General features: G+C 36.1%; 7 protein-coding genes and 1 pseudogene across 9 annotated transcripts; 3 read left to right on the top strand and 5 right to left on the bottom strand.

Annotated features, from left to right (window-relative positions):
- Positions 1 to 1,439: 1,439 nt before the first annotated feature.
- Positions 1,440 to 4,229, bottom strand: LOC106409812. Of its 2 annotated transcripts, none has more exons than XM_048752579.1 (5): positions 3,061 to 3,514; positions 2,821 to 2,976; positions 2,656 to 2,703; positions 2,375 to 2,551; positions 1,440 to 2,286 (listed from the first exon to the last, which is right to left on the bottom strand). In XM_048752579.1, the coding sequence occupies exons 1-5, from the start codon at positions 3,214 to 3,216 to the stop codon at positions 2,059 to 2,061; spliced, it is 765 nt and encodes a 254-aa protein (XP_048608536.1). In that variant the 5' UTR covers positions 3,217 to 3,514; the 3' UTR covers positions 1,440 to 2,058. The 2 variants fall into 2 exon arrangements, 1 of the variants encoding a protein (XP_048608536.1); XR_007321267.1 differs by having other exon boundaries at positions 2,134 to 2,286; positions 2,801 to 2,976; positions 3,061 to 4,229.
- Positions 4,230 to 5,711: 1,482 nt separating this feature from the next.
- On the bottom strand, positions 5,712 to 7,472 carry LOC106406978. The gene is made up of 3 exons (XM_013847744.3): positions 6,730 to 7,472; positions 6,465 to 6,660; positions 5,712 to 6,303 (listed from the first exon to the last, which is right to left on the bottom strand). The coding sequence occupies exons 1-3, from the start codon at positions 7,108 to 7,110 to the stop codon at positions 5,945 to 5,947; spliced, it is 936 nt and encodes a 311-aa protein (XP_013703198.2). The 5' UTR covers positions 7,111 to 7,472; the 3' UTR covers positions 5,712 to 5,944.
- An 817-nt stretch (positions 7,473 to 8,289) lies between these two features.
- Positions 8,290 to 9,752, top strand: LOC106410953 (probable histone H2A variant 2). Of its 2 annotated transcripts, none has more exons than XM_013851589.3 (3): positions 8,290 to 8,384; positions 8,606 to 8,726; positions 9,254 to 9,752. In XM_013851589.3, the coding sequence occupies exons 2-3, from the start codon at positions 8,619 to 8,621 to the stop codon at positions 9,548 to 9,550; spliced, it is 405 nt and encodes a 134-aa protein (XP_013707043.1). In that variant the 5' UTR covers positions 8,290 to 8,384; positions 8,606 to 8,618; the 3' UTR covers positions 9,551 to 9,752. The 2 variants fall into 2 exon arrangements, with proteins under 2 accessions (XP_013707043.1, XP_022554814.1); XM_022699093.2 differs by lacking the exon at positions 8,290 to 8,384 and adding an exon at positions 8,386 to 8,506.
- Positions 9,753 to 9,778: 26 nt separating this feature from the next.
- On the bottom strand, positions 9,779 to 11,765 carry LOC106410952 (calmodulin binding protein PICBP). The gene is made up of 2 exons (XM_013851587.3): positions 10,137 to 11,765; positions 9,779 to 10,056 (listed from the first exon to the last, which is right to left on the bottom strand). The coding sequence occupies exon 1, from the start codon at positions 11,666 to 11,668 to the stop codon at positions 10,142 to 10,144; it is 1,527 nt and encodes a 508-aa protein (XP_013707041.2). The 5' UTR covers positions 11,669 to 11,765; the 3' UTR covers positions 9,779 to 10,056; positions 10,137 to 10,141.
- Positions 11,766 to 12,925: 1,160 nt separating this feature from the next.
- BNAC03G21640D lies at positions 12,926 to 13,249 on the top strand. Its single transcript, XM_013850401.3, has one exon. The coding sequence runs from the start codon at positions 12,926 to 12,928 to the stop codon at positions 13,247 to 13,249; it is 324 nt and encodes a 107-aa protein (XP_013705855.1).
- A 564-nt stretch (positions 13,250 to 13,813) lies between these two features.
- Positions 13,814 to 16,776, bottom strand: LOC106408320 (kinetochore protein NUF2 homolog). The gene is made up of 11 exons (XM_013849114.3): positions 16,487 to 16,776; positions 16,178 to 16,396; positions 16,013 to 16,103; positions 15,743 to 15,922; positions 15,579 to 15,668; positions 15,389 to 15,496; positions 14,975 to 15,028; positions 14,717 to 14,831; positions 14,465 to 14,622; positions 14,266 to 14,361; positions 13,814 to 14,115 (listed from the first exon to the last, which is right to left on the bottom strand). The coding sequence occupies exons 1-11, from the start codon at positions 16,651 to 16,653 to the stop codon at positions 14,068 to 14,070; spliced, it is 1,326 nt and encodes a 441-aa protein (XP_013704568.2). The 5' UTR covers positions 16,654 to 16,776; the 3' UTR covers positions 13,814 to 14,067.
- A 1,832-nt stretch (positions 16,777 to 18,608) lies between these two features.
- On the top strand, positions 18,609 to 19,530 carry LOC106408319. Its single transcript, XM_022699092.2, has one exon. It carries the CDS (start codon positions 18,826 to 18,828, stop codon positions 19,264 to 19,266), a length of 441 nt encoding a protein of 146 aa, XP_022554813.1. The 5' UTR covers positions 18,609 to 18,825; the 3' UTR covers positions 19,267 to 19,530.
- Positions 19,492 to 22,615, bottom strand: LOC106411143 (annotated as a pseudogene).
- Between the last annotated feature and the right edge of the window lie 308 nt (positions 22,616 to 22,923).

Below are 22,923 nucleotides of genomic sequence, written 5' to 3'. Positions count from 1 at the left end.
AGTATGTATTAAGATATCTTTATGTCAGTTCAAAAAAAAAAGATATCTTTATGTCTTCTTTCTGGTTTTAGTCATTTATGCTAACACACCTGCAGATGGCATGGCCTGTCAAAGCTGCAAGATTCAATTCTAGAGCTTAAGCCGAGAAGTATCATCACTGGTGTGTAATATTTCTTCCCTTTAATGCATCTTTAATCATTCATATGGTCTTTATACGTGAGGTCATCTGATTAATACGTAGAAGGGAGTCTGAGTCAGTCAATTAATGTTGGATAAACATATAAAGAAACAAAACACAACAAGCGTTAGCAGTTGATAGAATCACATCTAGGCATTATTTCATGGAACTATAATAATAGACTTTAATGTCATTTGACAAATTTAAAAGTATAAACGAAACGATTATATGTCAATTGTGAAACAAAATAAACAAATCAATAAAGAAAACAATAAATATAAGAAAAATGTATAAGTTTGTTTTTATTTTAGAGAAACAAAATAAACCAATACATAATGAAAACAAGAAATATAAGAAAAAATGAATAAGTTTGTTTATATGATATATATTAAATATCCTAGGTTATTCTATATATCTAAGTAAACAGATAATATTTTAAAAGGTTGCATCATGAATTTCAAAAAAAAAAAAATCTTTGAACATAAAAACACAATTGATATGAGAATAAAAGTTTACACAGCAATCTGAGTAAGAGACATATTATAATATAACTTAACGCGAAACACATAAGAAAAAAACTAGATAACATAAACCAAAACAAATAGATCATCAACTCTACATCGTCAAAACTAAAATAGAAAAAATTTAACAATAATATACTGTAAAAATAAATTTAGTAAAAACATAAGATAATCCACTAGAGTATATAAAATTAAACAAAAATATGTGAATTTCCCCTTTATTTACAAGTTTGTTTCTTTTCTACTAACAAAAAATGAAAGAAAAAATAATCCCACGGTTTTTTTATGGTCATCCAACTCTAGAAAATCATAAAGAATGATGTAATGCCACATACAATTTTTAACATATAATTAAAACATAGATTAGTTAACAAAAAAAAATCATCTTAAAAATTTTAACAGAAAAATCATATTTAAAAAATAACAAGTAATATTTATTTTAAAAAATCATAACTAATTTTCAGATAACATGGTTTATTTAGTCTTCAAATACAATAACATGTACAAAATTAACTAATATATATATATATATATATATATATATATATATATATATATAAAATAATAACAATTTATATTAAATATTAATTCTAACTAATTAAATTATTTGTTAATATTCATTCCGCCCGTAGGGCGGGCCGATCCTAGTTTTTTATATAACAAGATGGTTCTGCTATTTATGACGTTCCTGTTTTTGAATTCTTCATCTTGTTGTTTTCTATAATGAAAGGACAAGTTATGCTATTTGTTGTTTTCCAGTATGTTAATTGAATTGGTCTAAACTTCATTGTCTTCAACACTTTCATTTTCCTTAAGTAAACTATAATAACTTGACTATCAAATAGCTGAGGATTGCCAAGAGAGATATTTGAGGGAACGTAAAATGCATTGATGTGCAGTCTCGATTGCGACTCAGTGAATTCATTTTATAGGAGTCAAGTGAAGTTTTATGTTAACTAGGGGGTCCAGTTCAAACTGCTAACTCTGATATTGAACTTCCCCTTCTTTATATATCAGTTGTGTGCCTCAGCCATTATATTTTAATTGTATTTGCTCTGGTATCATCTCATTTACAACCCTTAATCCATCTTTATTATTTTCAAAGAACAATTTCCAAGCAACGCTGTGACAAGATCTTTTCATTATCTTTCTCTGCTGAGACTTGATCAGACAATTATTTTGGATGTACATGTCGCAGTGAAACTATACAAGTGAAATTTTGGTGATGAACGGTTTAGAAAAAAAGTGAAAAATACACTCCAAGTCCCATATTAAAATATCACAACCCAATGGTAAATATTAATGTACACTTAGACGGCAAATAGATCATAAGCATGTTTCTTTTTTAAATATTGAGCATCAAGATGTTTTTTTTTTGCCCCGCTTAGGCGGCAAATCAGTCACAATCGTGTTCCTTTTTGATATATTCAGCCTCAAGATGTCCCTTTGCCCCGACAAGTGTTCCTTTTTCACCTCTAAATGCTTCACCTTCCGTTCGATGCATTCATATACATTTATTGCATATTGCTCTATATGCAGTTTTTCTTCAAAGTCTTTTTGGATCTCTCTTATCAGCTTCTTTACAACCTAATTAATTAATTTGCAAGAATCATTACATTGGTTAGTGTAAAGTAAGACGTCATGTTAGTGCTCAAAGGAAAGAAAGTAATCTTACAACTATCTCCTGCTCCACAGATTTTCTCAAACTGTCATGACTTGTGGGATTACAAACCGATGCAAAATTTGAAACAGCTTTGTCTCTACACGTCTTCTTCTTTCTAACCTCCTTACGAAGATCATTTACAGCTTTTCTGCTGTTAATCCTTGGCAATTTTCTTTGATAGTAGGGTGCCTAGTTACAGGGTATTGAAAAAAAAACAAGTTAAGAGGCCACGTATGTTCCTAGTAAGTAAGCTATGAATCTAGAGGGTTTAAACCTAGCAACAGTAATTATACCTCTCCGTTAATCTTTCGAAAATCACTGAAAATCGAGGATTGCACGCCCTAAAATATACAAAGCAAGTGAGTGTCATGGTATGTAAAACGTGGTAGATTTTTGTAATATATTGCGCTGATTCATCTTTAAGATCATAACCATTACATGATTTGGGATAACATTACATGATCGATGACTTCCTTTGTTTCTGATGTAGGTAGCTTGTCAAGAACCTTCTGAAGTTTCTCTACTAGCCGGTTGCAGTAGTTCTTGAAGTTTTCAGCCGAGCAGCAGAGATTGATAGCACGTTCTCTCTCACAGCGTAAGTTCCACCGCTGTAACTATCACCCACAAGAAATAAAGCAATGCAAACGATCGTATTAACGGGTGGTATGTTTTAGGGTGTACGTGCATTAGAAACTTACTGTTGCTTCTGTATACTTTTGGCTTGCGTGGATATAATCTTTCTCCACCTTCTTGAGTCGCTTCTCAGCTTCTAAGTCATGTTTCTTCACTTTGTTGTCTGTATCAATACCAAGACAAGTGGAGACTTTGTTGTTGCATTTACGTCGTTTATCCATAGCCTCTCTTCGGTTTGTTGTGTAAATGATATAAACAGAAAGTGTCTACTCTTTGATATAAGTGATGGAATCTTGTGTTGGGTTGAATTGTATTTGGTAATGTTTTGTTGACCTTGCAAGTAGTGTGTTTTTATATAGGGACGTTACCAACCTCGAGAGTCTGACTAAAGCAGTATTTAAAATTTATTAACGATATTCTTGTTCCCCACGCCAAGGAAGTCCATTAGCTTTTTTTTTATTGATAGCTCAATGTGCAAGGTAATGGTTGACAATACACCTATATACTTCAACTCAATTATATGTTATCATTGTACTATAATATAGCAAGTTTATTATTCTATATGGTTTGGTAGATGTAAGTTTCCTTCTCAATAAAACAACAACAAAATTAATTCTACAATCTGTTCATTCTCTCAGGTTTTATAAGCTCATTTCTTCTTGAACCTCCAATTTGGAAAGGTACAAAAATATATATCTGAAATCAATTATGTATTTGAGATGATATGTAATTGTTTGATTTTCAATAAAAAAATTTTTGATGATTTTAAGTGGATTAAGATTCTACCAAATCATTTTAAATTACTAAGAACCCTCTCACATAACTAAATATTTTATGTATGGCCTGCTTTGTCTAATTCTTCTTTTTAAACAAGACGAGATTTTAATTTTTTTTACAAAGTATAAGTTTAACTAACAGAAGATTTTTGGGCAAATCACTGCAGATTCCAAATTAAATGCAAGATTAGAAAATCATAAGTAAGGGGCTTTTTGTTTCACCATTTGTCATCTCCATCCAAATGATTCATTTGTATGATCTATTCAAATGATCCATTCAGATTTTTGTGATTGTTTGTTTGTCCATCCACATAGCTCATCTAGATGAATCATCTAAATTGATCTTATGTTTGTTTCATTATTTTCATTTCCATTCAAATGAGTTTAGTAAAGAAATTACCAAAATATCCTTGTGTTGATTTAATCATATGTTTAATATTAATTTTAGCTATATTACATTTAATTATTTAGTTTAATATATTTACATTAGAATTATTTCAAAATTAACGAGTTTTCTTTTTGCGGTTTGGGCGGGAAAACAAGTTTTTTCGGTTTTAGCGAGAAAACACATTTTTATGTTTTGGTGGAAAACAAGATTTTTCGGTTCTGGCGGAAAAACGATATTTTTCGATTTTGGCAGGAAAATACAAATTTTTGGTTTTGGCGAGAAAATAAGTTTTTGCGGTTTTGTCAGGAAAACACGTTTTTGGCGAGAAAACACGTTTTTGCGGTTATGGAGGGAACCACGTTTTTGCGATTTTGGCGGGAAAACACGTTTTTGCGGTTTTGTCGGGAAAACACGTTTTTGGCGGGAAAACACATTTTTTGCGTTTTTGGAGGAAAACACATTTTTGCGATTTTGGCGGGAAAACATGCTTTTGCGGTTTTGGCGGGAAACCGCGTTTTTGCGGTTTTGGCGGGAAAACACATTTTTGTGGTTTTGGCGGGAAAACGCGTTTTTGCGGTTTTGGCGGGAAAACACATTTTTGTGGTTTTGGCGGGAAAACGCGTTTTTGCGGTTTTGGCGGGAAAACGCGTTTTTGCGGTTTTGGCGGAAAAACGCGTTTTTGCGGTTTTGGCGGGAAAACGCGTTTTTGCGGTTTTGGCGGGAAAACGCGTTTCTGCGGTTTTGGCGGAAAAACGCGTTTTTGGCGGGAAAACGCGTTTTTGCGGTTTTGGCGGAAAACGCGTTTTTGGCGGGAACACATATTTACAGTTTTCGCGGGAAAACGAGATTTTTCGGTTTTGGCGGAAAAATACAAATTTTCGGTTTTGGCAAGAAAACACGTTTTTTGGTTTTGGCGGGAAAACACATTTTTTGGTTTTGGCGGAAAAATATGTTTTTGCAATTTTGGCGGGAAAACACAGTTTGCGACTTTGGCGGGAAAACATGTTTTTTTTTTGTGTTATGACGGAAAAGTGTATTTTGGGATGTTGGCGTGAAAACATTTTTTTTGTGATTTTGGCATGAAAACATGTTTTCGGTTTTTGCGGAAAAACATGTTTTTGCAATTTTGACGGGAAAACATTTTTTTGCAATTTTAGCGGGAAAATGCGTTTTGGGATTTTGGCGTGAAAAAGTAGTTTTTAGCACGGGAAAAAGTGTTTTTATAGTTTTGTCAATTTTCGTTTGTGACAAAAATGATATTATGTTTAGGTTTGTAATTTGTGAATTACATTAGGGGTATAATAGACATTATACCATTTTGAATGAACCATCTCCATTCAAATGATCCAAATTGGTTCAGCTGAATGGACTTTAAAATTAAGCCTAAATTTCCAAAAGTCATCCGGATGATCCATCTGAATGAGTTGCACTTTTAGTGCCTAAACAAACAAAACTCTCATCTTCATCCAGATGGAGAAACAAACAGGCCCTAAATCAACCTATATAGGAGCATCTTATCTCAAATGATTGTGAATGTCTTAATAATAAGGAGAGTATAAGTATGTAATTATTTAGTAATAATAACCCCACAAAACAACGATAGAGTAACAGAGTCGGATCACAGTCTCCCTTACACCAAAAAAAACAGATAAGCTGAGACACATTGCGATTCACCAAGTTCATACCCTTCATATCAAAAACTATAAGGGATTCGAACACTCCAATCTCCTCTCACAACTCCACGCTAGAGCCTTTATGTCACATAAAAAAAGCTTCACACAATCTTCAAACACCAAAGGCTATCGAACCCACCGATTTAGTCAAAACATCTACTGGTTCCTGCTTGTCTTCCTCTGCATCTGGTCCGCGAACATAAGGAGAAATCCACTTTGATTTAACATACTCGGCTCTCCTCCATGGCGGCACATGAAGTCCTTTCTTCTTCAAGCTATTCTTTGCACCTTCACATACAAGGATGATGATCTTCTGCAACCTATCCACTTTGCCAACAAAAATGGAAGGCAGAGTTTGCAGGATCGACTTGTAGGTCTTCGTGGCACGAGCAATCTCGAAATTCGGTTTGAAATCAATGTCGATCAACAGTCTTTCACCATCGATTATCACATCCACATACTTATATTCCCCTGTTTCATAAGCAATATGTTGAAAGATTATTACTTTATTAGAAATGCCTACTCAATGAGCTAAGAAAGTTTGCTTCTCGTTCTCTGCTTTAGATATGTTACTTAACATGCGACCAAAGCAGAACCAGAACAATCCGACAGAAAAGAGTTATGGATCATACCAGCAGGGTAAGAAGAAGATTTCTCCCAGCGAGACTTGCACAGAGCCGCATCATAACCTAAGCTCACCAGCTCATTGGCCACGAATATCTTCAAGCAAGATTCGTCTTTACGTTTACAGTTCTTACTCGTTTCCACAATCTTGGTCACATCAGCCATTAAACTCTTCTCACACGTGCTCGTACAGAGGACCAAACTCTACACATAGAATCTAAACCAATCAAAACTCTGCTTTACACAATCATAGAGAACGCTGATGAATCATACCTTGAGAGTCACGCGACCTTCACGGGAAGAAGAAGCTCCCAAATCGTCAGACCAATCAGACTCATCGCCAGAGCTCTCCGTGCCACTCCAGTTAAAGCAGCTGCATCGGCTACGACCACACCTCTGTTTCTCACCGTTATTGTTATCCTCGATGAAGTTTACAACCATCTTCCCCAAACAAACGGAGCTCGGCTCGAAATCACCCGAGCCACCTCTCGAAAGCGGTGGTGGTGGCGCCGCGGCCTCTGAGGTGTTCTTTAAACTGAACTGACGCTCAAAGAGACGCTTCAAACGCGATTTCGGCATCTGCTTCATCGTCTCAGGGAAAGGTATCTCCACCTCCGATACATCGACCGGTTGGATTTTCGTATGAAACGGCATTTGCGATATCACTCCACAATCAAAACACACAAAAACGGCGCCGTATACGGAAAACTATAGATCAAACGAAAACTAATATTCAATCGAAGATCTAATCAGATTCCTTAGAAACCTAATTTTGAACTTTCTAGATACGGATTAAAGCTTCCGAGATACGCGACGGCTCGTAAACGTCAGGCCTGCGGATCATTATAACGACGATCGGACGCAAATCCCACGGAGATCTGATTTTAGTTTTATCGGCGGCGGTTAAAAGTAGATGAAAACGAAACTGAATTCGAAAAACGGCGATGTGTGAAACAACAACAACGAGGAAGAAGAAGAAGAGGATAAGCTTTGATTTTATAAAGGGAAAGGATATGATGATGATGCACACGTGTGAGTCCTACGTGTCGAAAATAGCTAATTGTTCGAAAACGATTAACTGATCAAGTAACACGTGTCGTGAGATCAAGGGTGTTGGTGAGGTAACAAGTGGCTAAGATCGGATGATGCGCTTTACTGTCGAAAGTCGAAAATACCCTCGAAGACGTTTCTGCTAGAAAACGTGTCTGCGACTCCAGTCAGGCCGGGGGTTTGTTAAGCTGATCCTTCCGGAATAAGTTTGAAACGGAAAGAGTGGATATTAAGATTACGAAAATGCCCCTCCACGTACTTTTTTGCTTTACATTCGCCTATTCTTTAGTCTTAGTAGTATATCCATCCGTATATTTGTAAGTAGATACTGCAAATCTCAATTTATTTCCTTTTAGAAATTAATAGTTATCATCCCAAATATATAAAAATAGTTTTAAGCCATGGATGTAATTTTCAAGCTTTGAAATATCCATTAAATTTAATAAATTATTTTATATTTTCAGCTGTTTACATATTTGAAACAATTATTCTAGAAGCAATATATAAAGCAATGCAGTTAAGAAAACGAAATTGTGTAATACTAAAATGATTTTAGTAATTTATTTCTTATTATCTTTTTTGTTTTATTTCTTAGATTTATCTGCTTTGTATTTTTTAGGGTTGATATAAATATTTTCAGAGTTTAATAGATTTCTTAAATGTTTTTTTTTGTAGGCAGCTATATAAAATTAAAAATATATAGATTTAAGAAAAAGGAAAATTTCTAAAACATTAATTTTACAATTAAAAAAAAAAAAAAGAAACAAGCAGAAGTATAAATAAAGTAAAGAGGTAAAATCCAATATTCTAAAAAGCTCCCGCAGAATTTCTGAGTCTCCCTCCAACTTTTCTTTTCACTTTCCCGCTCTCGTTTTCAGGTAACCTCTTTTTCTCTCTCTCCGATTTAGGGTTTGTTCTACTTATCTTTCTCGTTTCGATTTATTCTCCCTGTCTTGATTTCGGCGGAGATTTCGGATCTTGTTATTGATTCTCTCTATCGGTAAAAGAATATTTTCTCGATTAGACAGCAGATCTAGGAGGAGAGTATACTTTGTAATCTCTTTTGAAAAATTAAAAGCTTATCCGTGTTTTTGTTTAGGTAATTGGAGGATATGGCAGGTAAAGGCGGCAAGGGGCTTATCGCCACAAAGACTACTACGACGTCTGCTAACAAAGACAAGAAGAAATCCATCTCTCGCTCCTCTCGTGCCGGTATTCAGGTTTCCCCTCTCTAACCCACCCTAGCTTCTATGTTTAGTTGTGATTGTGTCTGAGAAAATATATAGTTAAGAAACAGAACAAGTAAATATATTTAGAACAAGATCTGTGTTACGTTCTGTATTAAATGTATTAATAGAGACAAATTAACAATGTGCATAAACACAACAGGACTTTGGTAGATTTTGATCTTTATCTCTCTCTCTATTTAGTTTGATGTGCTTTTTAAGGCTTTTGTGCCTATGTTTAATTGTAATTATAGCTGAGAAAAAAACATTGTCCTGAAGAAATTAAAAGCAGCAATGTACATATCTTAACTTGACTTCTCTGTATTCACTTCTTGTGGTTGCGCATGCCGAACAGTTGTGCTTACTACTAAGTCTCATCTGATTGTCCCTCTCTTCATTTCGAGATCTTGTGTTTCGTTTGTTTGCTTGCTGTCTGGTGCTTTGCTTAGTTTACATTCGATTTGTTGTTTGGATCTGTCTGATGCTGATTTTGGTTTTCTTTGATGGCTGTCTTCTTTCAGTTTCCAGTGGGTCGTATCCATCGTCAACTCAAGACACGTGTTTCAGCACATGGGAGAGTTGGTGCCACTGCTGCAGTCTACACAGCATCGATTCTTGAATACTTGACTGCAGAAGTTCTCGAGTTGGCTGGAAACGCGAGCAAAGATCTGAAAGTGAAGAGAATCACTCCGAGGCATTTGCAGCTTGCCATCAGAGGAGATGAGGAGCTTGACACTCTCATCAAAGGAACAATCGCTGGAGGTGGTGTCATCCCCCACATCCACAAGTCCCTCGTCAACAAGATCGCCAATGACTGAAAAAATCCTAAGTCTAGTTTTATCTGCTTTGCTTAATAGCTTCTGGTGTTTGTGTTTATTAGCTTATTGGTTTAGTGTGCTTCTCTTATAAACATCCTCAAGTGTATATGGGTTAACTTTAACCTCCTAGGTTTCTCTTTTTTAGACTCCCATCCTATTGAGATCTTGCTGATGATATTATGATTATGGATGATTTTTATTATCTTCTTTGTTTTCCATAATGTTGAATGACAATCAACAACAGCGTTCATTTCAATCACAATTTCAAATAGTTGCATACTTGCATAGAAGTATAGAACTCATAATTGTCCCATAAAATAGTCTCAAAGCAATAACACACTGAGCCCTCTCCTCACAGATTTAAGGAGGACTATATCAATCATATAACTACAACACAAAGAGCTTAAGGTAATGAACCATCAAAGTTTGCCCCCTTACTCATTGGTTCTTATCTTACTAGTTAATAATAAAAAGCCATTCCTCCTCTCCTTCAATCATTCTCTGACCTGCACAAAGGTTTTCATAAGCAGAACTTGCAACAAACTTTGTTTATTAGCTGAGTTATAAGAGGATGTTGGTGAGTTACCTCTGTTAACTGCATGTCTGAAGGTGTCTTCCATAACTCAGTACAGGATCAGGTTCTCTACCATGCTGCACAACAGGTTTCACAGTTTCAAATGCCTCCACGAGTAATGCGACTTTCCTCTTCTTTGCTGAGGAAAGTTTGGTAACAGCACGCTGGAGAGCATGATCAAACATCCAATCCTCTGAGTTTTTCCTCTCATCCATGTCCTGATGCTTGAGGTCAACATTCTCTGCATCCGCATCAACAGAAACAGGAAGGTAATTGGGTTCCCTTGGGTTGAATTCCCTTAAATCCTCTGTCTCTGCTGCAGGTTTCTTGCATTTGATGATAGTCCATGAGACGGTTGCATCTGACTCTCCTTCTTGGTTGCATGGCCTTTGTTTACGGTTATATGGAATCTTTGCAGTTTCCTCTAACGTTGGGACAGCTTCAGTTTGGTCCTGAGACTCCTCTTTGCTATCCTTTAATGTTTCTTCATCAGCATCATCTGCTTCAGAGTTAAAGCAATAAGATTGATCAGCATCTTCTTCTCTGTTTGCTTCCTCTTGGATCTGTTTCACTGAGTCATCAGCCAAAGTCTCCTCCATGTCAGATTCTTTTAACTTAGTGTCATGATCACCTTCTAAAGAACTCACCATCTCTGCACTATCAGAGTCATCATCAACCTCACAAGTCTCTTGGACCTCTTTCACAGTCTCTGCTACAAGAGTCTCCTCCAAATCAGATTCTTGTAACTGTATGTCATCATCAACTTCCGAAAACTTCACAATCTCTGAAGTGTCAGAGTACTCATCAGAATCAGTCTCAGAACGAGGTGCTCCTACAGAGACAATCTCCGAGATTTGAGTATCAACATCAACCTCACAAGTTCCTTCATCTACATCCTCACACTCTTTCTTCTCCTCTACATACATCTCCACAACATCTTCCTTTTTCACACTCTTCTGAGACTTCAAACTCTGTCTCCTCGAGGATATGAAGCTTTTCAAAGGAGGACACTGCTTATGAAGATGACCTTTAAGTGAACAATACGTGTAAGGACAGACTCTTAAAACAGAGGTTCCACTAACATCACCATCATCAGTTCCACCATGGTTAACCGTCAGATACTCAGGAAACTTGGAATCTTTAAGAGTCGAGGAACAAGTAGCTCTCTGTGAACATCTCTTGAAACTCGGAGCCTTTGTCAAACTCCTAACCATCCTCGAACCCGGCTTGTTACTACGACTCTCTTTCTTGCCGGTTTGGTTCTTCTGATTGAATATTTTCTTGTTCTCCATCCTTGCCTCAGAGCTAGATGTGCCTTTCATGTAATTAGGTGACCTACCTGTCCGTTTAGCAACAAGATCATGCTTACTTGGGGGTGATTGTGTCTTACCTGGTTGAGAAACAGGACTTTCTTTAAGCTTCCTCTTAGGTTTTGTTCGCTTCATCATCATCATCATCATCATCATCATGTCTGGTCCAAACCGAGTTTCAGGTTGGAGATTGTGAGACTTGATTGCTTGACAAGTAGTCTTCCTTTGAACCATCTTACCAAGTCTTGCTTTGCCTGAAGACAAAGCTATTTGCTTGTTTAGAGCACAAAAGATTCTTTTTGATCAGTGATAGATAGGCCAAGTGGACTCTACGTGAATAAAACTTCTTGAAACAAAATCTGAATAACTTTGTGATTGTGACAAGCACTGAGAAAGAGATTGATTTTGGTGGGTCCCGTTTCTCTTTATTTTAGGGCCTCTTCGTGTAACACGAGAGAGAAAGAGATAATGCTCATTATGTTCTTTTGTCACTTTCTCGATCAAGTTATTTTTCTTTTGGGCTCCTCTGAGCGCACAAATGAACTAGGAGGGCTCTCGAATTCTAGTTTTTTTTTTTAAGTTTGATTTTGTATTTTTGCATATATATAAAAAGTTTGATTTGTCTATTTTTTCCGGCCCGATTTGTATATTTGAATATATATAAAAAATTTATTTGTACTTATATATTTGAAGAATTTATAATAAAATATATATTTCGTTATTATTATTTTTTTTTTGAAAGGAAAAAATATTTCGTTATTGGGAGTATTTTTCTTTGGTTTCAGTCCACAAAGGTGTGTCAAATAAATTATATTATGACTTTATCACGCATATTGCTTTCTGGAATAGGGAAGATATATATTGTAGTTTAAATAATAAAGTGTCTTTAAATGAAACTGAAGATATTTTGTAAATGCCATGATTTCATGGCAAAAAAATTGTTAAAAATCATAAGCCTTTTTAAAAAAAAAAATATAATGTTCATTTTTTTGTAACAAGTTGAATTTCGGAAATTTGAATTATTAAAATATAAATCAATGAAATCGTTAGATTATTAAAATCATATTTTTAATTATATATAAATTTAAAATAAGTTTTTAGCTACCAATAAACGTACATGAATATAGTTTAGTTATGTACAAATTAGAATTATCATGCAAACAATACCCAAAATTTCTATGTGAGCAGCCTTAACTTCTTCTAACACGTCTTCGAAATTACGTTGTAATGTCTGCTATTAGCTCCGAAGTTAGCATGCAGCCTCTGCCAAGAAACAATTCAAACGTTGAAGAAGTCGTGTTGACAAGTCTGGAACAAAGCATAGATCTAATATTTTCTATTCGTTTGCTTCTTTTATAAGATTCACTTCTGCTTTCTTCCTCTGATATTGAAACACATTCTAAACAAAACAAACAAAAACAAGAACACAAAGATACGTTTTGCTCAAAAGACTTAGGAATCTACTTTTGTGGTGGTTGGTTAGTACTTATAATGTCTAGGAGAGAGCTTTACGTTGGACAACTTCAGCTGTTGAAGAAGATGTTTCCATGCGGAGAGAAAGACAAGTTTCTTAGTATCTCCAACAAAATCGAAGACGCTATGTCCCAATTCAAACAAGATTCTCCTCTTCCCCCAAAGTCAATGACTATGCAGAGGAGTCTCAGCGCTGGTTCGCCACGATTCACCTCGAGAGGTATCAATCTTGGTCCACCAGACTTGAGAGATGAATGGTATAAAGTAAGGACGGTCGACGCAGGAGGTGCTACAGCTGGTGGAGGAGGTAAAGGTGCTGGTCAAGGTCAGACCAAGAAATAGTCGGGCTTTGTGGCATGTGGCCATGGATGAAAATGTAATATAATGAAAATTTGACGCGTGTGTTATACGTTAGGGGTTCAGTTAAAGACTCTTGAGTCTAGTTTCTAAGATGATTTCATTGGTTCTTTTATGTTTGTAGCATACAAAACTCTTAATAAAATGAATTTTCAATTATGGTCAACAATAGATGCAAACCAACCAACGACTAACCTGACTGATTTGCATCACATTACCTCTCATTGTATTTACAACACTTAAAAGTAAGAAGTTGACAAGAGTTTGCGTCTCAACACTATAATATATTTAAGCATCGAGTTAACAAAATTAATAAAAGTGATTTTTAAGCAACCTAAAGACTAGTAAAAGCATGACACAAGTTACAATCTGCAGGATCTACAAGAGACTCTAAAAATACATTCATTTCATAAAATTTAATCCATACATGAAAATATATAACATATCGACAATTAGCATAACTCAAGAACAGACATAAAAGAAAAGAAAAGAATACATGGGTTAAAACAATGGTTAGATACGTGTCAGTCAAATTGAAGGACCATAGCATTTCATCCATGACGATCTTATATAGCAAAATGATCCAACAACGCATAGTTACAAAAGACGACATCCCGCCGACCACTAGTCCAAAATAATTGTGAGAGACCGTGATGAGTTTCTCCAGCGTGCAAATGCCGAAAACTCAAAAAACAAGCATAACTAAATTAACATTTTCGAAGCTTGATACAATCACAATAATTTAGTTTGAAATTAAAATCTCTTTCTACCATCACTCGACTCAGTCAAACCTTCTTCCCCTCTTATAAGCTTGGCAGAACCGCTCCAAACTTCACCGTGTACTCATGAAACTGCCACACATCAAAGACAAGCCTCGATAGAATCATCAATTTGTCACCATATGGTTCAGAAAGAGGATGAACATATTTTAATCACCCATCTTCAAGTGATGTGCAGAATGAGTGACAGGTGACTAAAATGGAAATGAGAAAGAAAAAGACCTGCTTCACGATCTCCTCATATTTATCTGCTAACTGTTTCACTTTAGCTTGTCCTGACTGTTTCACCTGGTTAGCCTTGGCAGTATTCTCATCAACCTGTTCACATATATAAACAACAACCGAAAGCTTATGGTCCATGCTAAAGCATAAAAGATTCACAACGTTAGATATGTTCATAAGAAAAAGGAAGTATTACTACCATAGCTACTACTGATTCAACATCATTTTGCCTGGATTCAAGCAGACGTCTTCTGGATTCAACTTCTAGTTTTAACTCATTCAGTTGTTTCGTCCAATCATCAAACATGACTTGTTTCTCCTTCTCTAACTGCTTTAGTGATTCGTGCAACTGTTTCACTGTTGAAAGAATGTAACATTACAGTCTCTCCGCGAACAACAAAATTGAGAAACATTATCTCTAAAGAGGGCAGACATATAGACCAAGTCTTGCCTGTTCTTTCTCGCTCAACCACTTTCGCCTCAAGAGATTTGTACAATGCCTCATCCTCATTCAGCTTAGCTTTCTGAGCTTTTAGGTCTTTCTCAATTGCTTTGACATTGGTTACCTGTGACAAGATCAAACATAAAAATAAAAGATACATTCAAAGACACTTCACATCTAATTCCGATGAATTGGAAGGCTTTGTGCATGCACGGTTCACACTCTACAAGCAATGAAAAGTGTAAGGGAATTGTTTTCCTTAGTCACCTGTTCGTTAATTAATTGCAGTTGCGCAGATGACTTTGACATTTTCTTGAATGCCTACAAAAGGCACACAGAGATAGAATGAACAAAACGATAAAGCAAAACAGGGATGGTACACCTATTAAGGTCCTATAATGAAAGCATGAAACTGTTGTAAGAAAGACTTAATTCTAAATAATGTCCACCTTAGGTTCACTCTCATCTACTATACACCAAATTAGTGAAGTGCGAACGAGAGACAGCAATAAACACCACACTTAGTAAATAATAATGTTGAAATCAAATTCAACTAGCCAAATCGTTTGAGAGCAGTATAATGACCAGTGACTTGGAATTGTCAAAATAGTTAAACATCGAGTTGTAAAGGATGCCATGAATCATTTAATTAATTAATCCAAAGTATATTCACAATAATACCTTTTCATAAACCTCAAGAATAGCAGCCTTCTCCTCGAAAGTTTCCATTGCTAATCTTTCAGCTTTCTTAGTTTCCTCGAGAACAAGTTTCTTCTCTTCTAAAGCACCCTGTCTCCACAACAAACATGTGAGAAAACCAGTTGTTTTATACACAAAGTCTTTCTCTTGCTAAAAGGAAAAAAAAATACACCTGCAATTTGTCTGGGGACTGAACAATTAGTGAGCGTAAGTTTGCGTTTTCTTGGACAGCTTGCACAAGGTCAAACTCTGCTTTCGAAATCTGTAATACACATGTTAATAGCTAGAAAAACGCCTCTCAGACTGATAACACAAGCAAATGATGAATAGCTTAACCTTGTTATCCATCTCTGCAGACTCCTCTCTCAGCTTGTGAAACGTAGCTCGTAGTGAAAGCTGCTCATTATTGAGTTGTGCTATTTTGTGACTGAGTTCTTCGATGCCCACTTCCAGCTCTTGAACAAAAGGCGAATCCCTTTCCTCGGCTTCCTCAAACTCAGCAATCTCTGCTTTCAACTGCATGGAACAAGACAACCTTCAGAAAGATAATATATATATATATATATATATATATATATATTTATCTGTTGGATTACACGCAATTACCTGAGCAATCTTGGCCTCAGACTGCCTCCGTTGCTCATCAAGAAGAGTCAACTCTTCTGCAAGTGGTCTTATAAGCTCCATTTTCGAATCCCTAAAGAAGATGCAAAAAAAGGATCAAACTTTTAGGGATTCAAAAGCTCTAAAGAGAAAGAAGACGAAGATTACTTGTGTAGAGCATAGTTCAAAAGAGCACTGATGAAAAACTCGGTTCGGGATGAGTCTGGGCGTAACAGATCCTTGAAATTGATGATTAGTGGACAATCCACCATCTCCAGCGTGTGTTTGAGTTTGACGTAAAGATCCATAGCCGGAGCTGACGTGGTGTGGTGATCTGGATTCTCCAGTTGCTCCAGAGCCTCGAAATCAACCTGGCCTCTCTCTTCTCTGCAGTAGAATTTTTTTGAAATTAGAAAACCCCCAAATTGGGGGAAATTAGGGTTTTAGTGAAATCGATTTAAGGAAAGGAAAACATACTCGGTGAGGACGTCGAGATAGATGAGGATCCTGGTGTAAAGGTCGGAGACGGAATCGAAGGTAGGGTTTTTGAGATCGGCGTCTTTGACGGAAGCGATGTTAGCCTCCCTGAGGACGGTGATGATATCGGAGCGAGAGAACTTCGGGTAGTCGTTCGCTGACATCATTTTTCTTCTTTCTTTTTTTTTTTTTTTTATTGCTTCGGTCCTCAGGTTTGCTTGTTGTTTCTGGATTTCGATTTCGAAAAGTGATGACAGGGGAGCCGATGATGAGTAGAAATGTGTTTATGTAACTTTGATTTTCCCGCCTAGTCGAAACGTTAACACGTAGGTAGCATCTTAAGTAGGAGTGCAGGACTGACTGGATGTCAAGTGGGAAACTTGCATGGGAAAATGGTATAATATTCTGCTCATAAATCTTCTGATTACATCTTAAGTCCTTTAAAATGACACTGCATGATTTAATGGCAAACATATTTTAAATTTTGAATTTTGAAAAAAAAAACGAAAATTTTGTAACCGAGGCTTTCGAGAATTTTGAATGGTTAAACCAAAATAACCTAAGAGAAGCAGCCATCGGAAGTGACCAAACATAAGAATTCATTGGTTGCGGTCGTAGATGTTCTAGATTGCCAAAATTTAGTCTAAAGTCATATATGTCAACTAATCGAATTTTTATTTTTTTAAAAAATCTCACAAGAAAAAAATCTCAACAAAATTAAAATATGACTGTAAAGAGCTTTATTTACAGAGCAAAAAAAATAGTGATTTACAAAGCTATAGCAAAATAATCTACATCAAATAAATCTACACCTTAAATTCTACAGCAAAAAAACATAAATTTACGGCTCATTCCAATCGCACCCGATTCATCGTCATATCCCTTCGCTATAACAGATTCATAAACCGGTGAGCTGAATGTTCCGGTTCTTCTCATAAAACTAAACCGGTGAGCTGTATTTTCTGGTTCTTCTCGGAAGACTAAACCAAGCAATGGTTTGCCATTTCCTCTGTTTCCAACAAGGCCAAACAGAAAAATAGATGATTCTTGTCACAGTTGGAAAGTTCAGAATATAAGATTTTCGTAAAAATCAAGTTTTTTTCACAAAAATCGCAATTTCGTGTTTTTTTACCAAAACTGCAAAATCACAAAATTAATTTTTTTCACCAAAACTACAAAATCTCGTTTTTCAAATTAAACCAGACAATCGAATTTTTCCATCAAAACATAAAAATTGTATTTTTCGCCAAAACAAAAAAGTGACTTATCACCAAAACGTCGAAATCGAAAAATTATTTTTTTGCCAAATCACAAATTGCATCTTTCGCCACAAATTAAAATTTTCGCAAAAACCGTAAAATCACATTTTGGCCAAAAATGCAAAATTAATTTTAAATATATTTATTTGAATATTATAGTTAGTTTATTATTAAAAATTAAATCATGTTCTTTTTAATTTTTATATTATTAATATTTCAAAATGATTACAAAATTGAAAAACAAACAATATAAATAATAACTATAAAAACAAACAATATTTATTATTAATATTCCAAAATGATTACAAAATTGAAAAACGAACAATTTATGAATAGCAACTATAAAAACGAAAATAACATTTGGATATATCTAAATATTATATTCAGATGCTATATTTAAATGCTGCATCAGATACAAAAATGAATACGTTAGAGCACCCTTCAACGAGCACCCTACAAAGCAACAAATTTATAAAAAGCGAGAGATAAAATGGTAAATGTTGAGAGATCCTTCGCAATTCTTAAGAGACTAGTATGAAGTTTATCATTTATTTCCTCAGCCACATAATTTTATTTTACACTTTAAATATTATTGTTTAATTAAATTATTTTAGATTATTAATATAATAATCTTAGCTCCGAAGTTAGCAGCTTCTACCAAGAAACAGCTCAAACTCTCCAAGAATGGTGACAAGTTACCTCCTGATTGGCCTAAAACCTAAATAAAAGTCAATGGCTTTGGACCCATCTAGTCAACGTTGAAGAAGTCTGTTGACAAGTCTGGAACTAACAAAAGATCTTAATCTTCTCTACTCGTTTTGCTTTCTTATAAAATCCTTTGCTTTCTTCCTCTCATCTTGAAACACATTCTAAAACAAAACACAAAAATATACGTTTTGCTCAAAAGACTTGTGAACCAAGTTTTGTGGATACTTATGTCTATGGAGTAAGAAACATCTTGGCATTAACTCTCTGAGTTATCATTCCACAGAAGAAGAAGAAGAAAACAGCAACTGCAAGAACAGCGTCTTCTTCGGATTGTTTGATGATTCTGAATCAACAAGACTAAGAAGTGGGAGCATGAAGAGACAGTACAGCGACATTGGAGATCTCTACCACAAACTTTTTAAAGAACCGCATGATGATGACGGGGGTTTGAGGATGGACATGAGAGTCTTGACGGTAATAGAGTATATGAGAGAGCTTTACGTTGAGCAACTTCAGCTGCTTAAGAAGATGTTTCCAGGTGGAGCCAAAGACAAGTTTCTTGGTTTCTTCAACAAAATCGAAGACGCTATGTCCCAATTCAAACAAGATTCTCGCCCTACTACGAAGGCAATGACTATGCACAGGAGTCTGAGAGCTGGTTCGCCACGATTCACCTCGAGAGGTATCAATCTTGGTCCACCAGACTTGAGAGATGAATGGTTTAAAGTAAGGACGGTCGACGCAGGAGGTGCTGGAGCTGGAGGAGGAGGTAAAGGTGGCTCCGCAGCTGGTCAAGGCCAAACCAAGAAGTAGTCAGGTTTTGTAACATGTGGCCATGGATGATCAAATCTTGCATAACACAAGACGTTACTTTTTGCTAATAAATGGAATGAAATGTGATGCGTGTGTTATAAGTTAGGGTTCAGTTAAAGACTCATGAGTCTATTTTCTAAGGTTAATTCTTGGTTGTAAGGTGTTCAAAAAAAAAGATTCTTTGTTGTAAATATGTATGTTCCTAGTTGGGTTTCTTTCATGTTGTAGTCTACAAAACTCTTAATAAAATGAATTTTCAATTAAGGTCAACAATAGATGCAAACCAACGAACTACTACTTTGGCTGCTTTGCATCACATTACCTCATATATATATTTACAACATGACTTACATGTAAGAAGTTGACAAGAGTTTGTTGTCTCTCAGTGCATGTTCCCTCTCTGTGCAGCAACAACAAAGACCAATAGAATAGGAGACGCAAGAAGAATCACATATAGGAGTGTCTCATTTATTTCCATGGTTTCTCCATCTTCCTCCTTAGCTTTGTAATCAACTTTGTCTTTCTTAACAAAAGCTTCAAAATAATCCTCATACCCCGGGTTTATCTGCATGAAGTTCGAGCCCTGAACCTTAAGCATCTCCATGGCCTACAAGTTCATTAAAAAAAAACTTAGCTAAGTTCCCTGAGCACTGAACGGAAAACTGATCATCAGGTATGATACTTTTGTGGGTGTTTAAGTTACCTGAAAACTGAACATGAACTGCCTAGCTTTCTTGCTCACTCTTGGGTTTGGGTGGGAGAGAAGCTTCTCATACATGCCTTTTGCCCTATCTGCCCTGTCAACCACTCCAAAATAACAGTATTTAGCGCACAAGAGACCATAAAGTCCAATACTCAACATCATCAACAAAGCATGCTACTTACTTTCGAAGTGAATCCTGACAAATAGACCACTGCAAAGCTGCTAATCCATGAAGCTCGCTCTGCACAACTATACTCATTATTAGTTAGGGTCACATTTATTTGAGGCAACCTTAAAAAAAAACATCATGTTCTGTTCTGAAGCAGACTACTTCTTTAGTAGATCTAAGTGCATCAATGGATTAATATGTCCATAGATTAATGACAAGCTCATGGAACTAATAATAACACATAGTAATCAGTTTTTAAAAAGATTTTTTTTTTGTTGGAGTTTTGCTCCACATACATGCTGATGGCATGGGTATATAATAGTGAAGTCTACTGCAGTCAAGATGAATCAGGCATATGCAGAACAAATAGCCCAATAAAGCAGACTAATGCATATGAGATGAATTGATAAACTAGGTTTGGAGAAATCACCTTAAAAACTATTTTATCCATGACCTTTTCATAGTATGGCAAAGCTTCTTTGAGTCTCCCTGAATCCATAAGGGAGTTCCCCTTTTCTAGTGCCTGTTATAATTAAGTGTCAAAATCAAGGGAAAAACATGCATTTAAATAAAGCAAAGAACCTTTTCTAGTCTTTCTTTACTCAAATGATTCTCTCAGTTCTCTAGAAAATGTGGCTATGTGCAAAGACGATATGAATTGAAATGATAATCTGCTTGAGTACATGGAGTCCCTATCACATTTTCAGCCAAGCCCATATCCTTTAAAGACAGTGACTAGTACTTTATATGATATAGCTTGGAGCATTCTCAAATTAAAAGCTTCCAAAATTTACATGCAGAAGAGGAAACACATGCATGAGTTCAGAAGAATTGACTTCAGCATCAGGCTTGTCATGAAAAAAAAATTAAAAACAAAAAAAATGTCATGGGAGTACCTCCTCACACTCAAGTTTGAGTTTGGGATCAATATTCAGTCCGATTGATTCCTTGTAGGCAGTGAGCAATTGCTTTGTCCGTTCTTCTCTCGCAGTCCTCTCTTCAGCAGTTTCAACTGAATCTCCTGGTTGGAGTGTCCTCCCACCACCAAACTTCAACAAGAAAAAGTATATAGCTCAGTCATCATACAAAGTCATACATCCAAAACTGGCCTCCCACGGTCATGAGCATGAATGGATCACTTTTAAAGGCACAAGATTGTTCAAAAACGTAGTGTTCTAAGAGATAATAGATGTTTTCTGCCTTACCATCTAGCTTCAAACGAGGGATATTATTCTAGCAGAGTTGGCCAAATTTTACAGACCATCACAAAGAGATGAATCATTCAAAGAACTATCAGTATCTACTCTCTTCAGAATGGTAAGAACAATTTTATATTATAGCTCCAGTCTACAATGTACTTGTTTCTATAGGTAACTTCACCAGCAAGTCACTTTGGTTGCATCACACTGAGCGGTAAACTAATAATAACACAGGATCTCCTATGGGCATATAATCACATACCGTTTTAGAGATGTTGCTAGGTCTTGGGAAAACACCCCATGTCGAAACTTTGGGCTTGTATACATCAGAGTTTTCGTTTCCTTCTTGATCAAGCTCCTTTTCTGTCTTGTCAAATCTTGTCTTGTCACCAACTATAAACTCCACCTCAGGTAAGTCCCCTCCAGGAAAATAGTCCTCAACAGGAACCAGCCCCGGTGGAAGCCCTCTTGTGCTCTTCTTATCAGCGAAGCCAAGTCCAACAAAGTCAATGCTGGAGACTTTCAACTCTTTCTTCTTACCATTGTTCTCTTCATCAACCTTGTTTGACGATCTAACAGAACTCTGCTCTGCACTACCTGAAACACCATAACAAGCAAGGTCTTGAGATCATGTTTTGACTGAATTAGAACATTTAAACATATACAATAAAGCCTGTCCATGCATATTCTCTGCTCATTTTCATTAAAGCCTATTGAAAAAAAAAAACTGAATTGATATTCTCGAAAAAAAGACAAAACAACACAACATTAGTTCAAAGGATTGTCTGTAAAGATATGGTTTTTACTGAACTGGGTTTATTAGCCTCCTGGACACCATCAGCTCCAACCTCTTTTTGCTTCTTATAGACATCAGCCTTTTGCTTAGCAAGCTTCACCGTGAGCGGCACTTCCTCGTCATCGGTATTTCTCTCAGGAGTTTTTTGCTCAGCTTTCGATTTCTTATAGGCCTCGGCTTTCTTCAATGCGAGCTTCACGGGATCTACAACGACCTCAACCTCAGGAGAGCGGTCTGGAGAGGAAGAGTTGAGTATAGATGAAGATTTGTTTCGGAGAACAGAGAGTTTGAAGGGTTTTGGTTGTGGAGAAGGAGAGAGGAAGAAAGTGGGAGGTTCGGAGAGTGGAGAAGAGAGCCAAGAGTGGTTGAAAGAAGCCATTGATTCATGTGAGACAAGAGATGGTTAGCCATTTTTCTTTGGAGTTGTGTATCTTCACCTGAGTCGTGGTTGCAAGACGACCACCCATCCACTTGATTGTTAAGATAACTTTGCTCTGTCTTTGATTCCTATAAAAGTAACGTCTTTAACAGCCAATAGATGATAATACGACGGCGTTTTGAAGATTTTTTAAGAACACCACATGAGGCACCAACACTTGTCAACATTTTACAAGAAAATCAAACACTATGGTTGTGCTTAGTAAATTATAAACAACTTTTGATGGAGACAGAGATAGATATAGCGGTAGGAGTGATTGCCATGAGGGAGCATGAAAGACGAAGATGCTTGTAATTGCTGCAACAAGTATAGAACGTTGCTAATTTTTAACATAGTCAGGAGTTAGCAGAT

This window comes from Brassica napus, chromosome C3, assembly GCF_020379485.1.
Source record: "Brassica napus cultivar Da-Ae chromosome C3, Da-Ae, whole genome shotgun sequence".
Taxonomy (NCBI): Eukaryota; Viridiplantae; Streptophyta; class Magnoliopsida; order Brassicales; family Brassicaceae; genus Brassica; species Brassica napus.
Note: the sequence above shows the minus strand (reverse complement) of the source record. Positions and strands in the feature narration are given on the sequence as shown.

What these genes read in the sequence shown, in the direction of transcription:
- LOC106410952 (XM_013851587.3), bottom strand. Translation starts at nt 11,668, where the DNA reads ATGGTTCAAAGGAAGACTACTTGTCAAGCAATCAAGTCTCACAATCTC.
- LOC106409812 (XM_048752579.1), bottom strand. Translation starts at nt 3,216, where the DNA reads ATGGATAAACGACGTAAATGCAACAACAAAGTCTCCACTTGTCTTGGT. An exon ending in AAAAGTATACAGAAGCAACA is followed by an intron (nt 2,977 to 3,060) that starts GTAAGTTTCTAA and finishes TGTGGGTGATAG; the next exon opens with TTACAGCGGTGGAACTTACG. An exon ending in CTGTGGAGCAGGAGATAGTT is followed by an intron (nt 2,287 to 2,374) that starts GTAAGATTACTT and finishes TTAATTAATTAG; the next exon opens with GTTGTAAAGAAGCTGATAAG.
- LOC106408320 (XM_013849114.3), bottom strand. Translation starts at nt 16,653, where the DNA reads ATGATGTCAGCGAACGACTACCCGAAGTTCTCTCGCTCCGATATCATC. An exon ending in TATCTCGACGTCCTCACCGA is followed by an intron (nt 16,397 to 16,486) that starts GTATGTTTTCCT and finishes ATTCTACTGCAG; the next exon opens with AGAAGAGAGAGGCCAGGTTG. An exon ending in TTGAACTATGCTCTACACAA is followed by an intron (nt 16,104 to 16,177) that starts GTAATCTTCGTC and finishes CATCTTCTTTAG; the next exon opens with GGATTCGAAAATGGAGCTTA.
- LOC106410953 (XM_013851589.3), top strand. Translation starts at nt 8,619, where the DNA reads ATGGCAGGTAAAGGCGGCAAGGGGCTTATCGCCACAAAGACTACTACG. An exon ending in CCTCTCGTGCCGGTATTCAG is followed by an intron (nt 8,727 to 9,253) that starts GTTTCCCCTCTC and finishes GTCTTCTTTCAG; the next exon opens with TTTCCAGTGGGTCGTATCCA.
- BNAC03G21640D (XM_013850401.3), top strand. Translation starts at nt 12,926, where the DNA reads ATGTCTAGGAGAGAGCTTTACGTTGGACAACTTCAGCTGTTGAAGAAG.
- LOC106408319 (XM_022699092.2), top strand. Translation starts at nt 18,826, where the DNA reads ATGAAGAGACAGTACAGCGACATTGGAGATCTCTACCACAAACTTTTT.
- LOC106406978 (XM_013847744.3), bottom strand. Translation starts at nt 7,110, where the DNA reads ATGCCGTTTCATACGAAAATCCAACCGGTCGATGTATCGGAGGTGGAG. An exon ending in AAGGTCGCGTGACTCTCAAG is followed by an intron (nt 6,661 to 6,729) that starts GTATGATTCATC and finishes TTCTATGTGTAG; the next exon opens with AGTTTGGTCCTCTGTACGAG. An exon ending in ATCTTCTTCTTACCCTGCTG is followed by an intron (nt 6,304 to 6,464) that starts GTATGATCCATA and finishes CTTATGAAACAG; the next exon opens with GGGAATATAAGTATGTGGAT.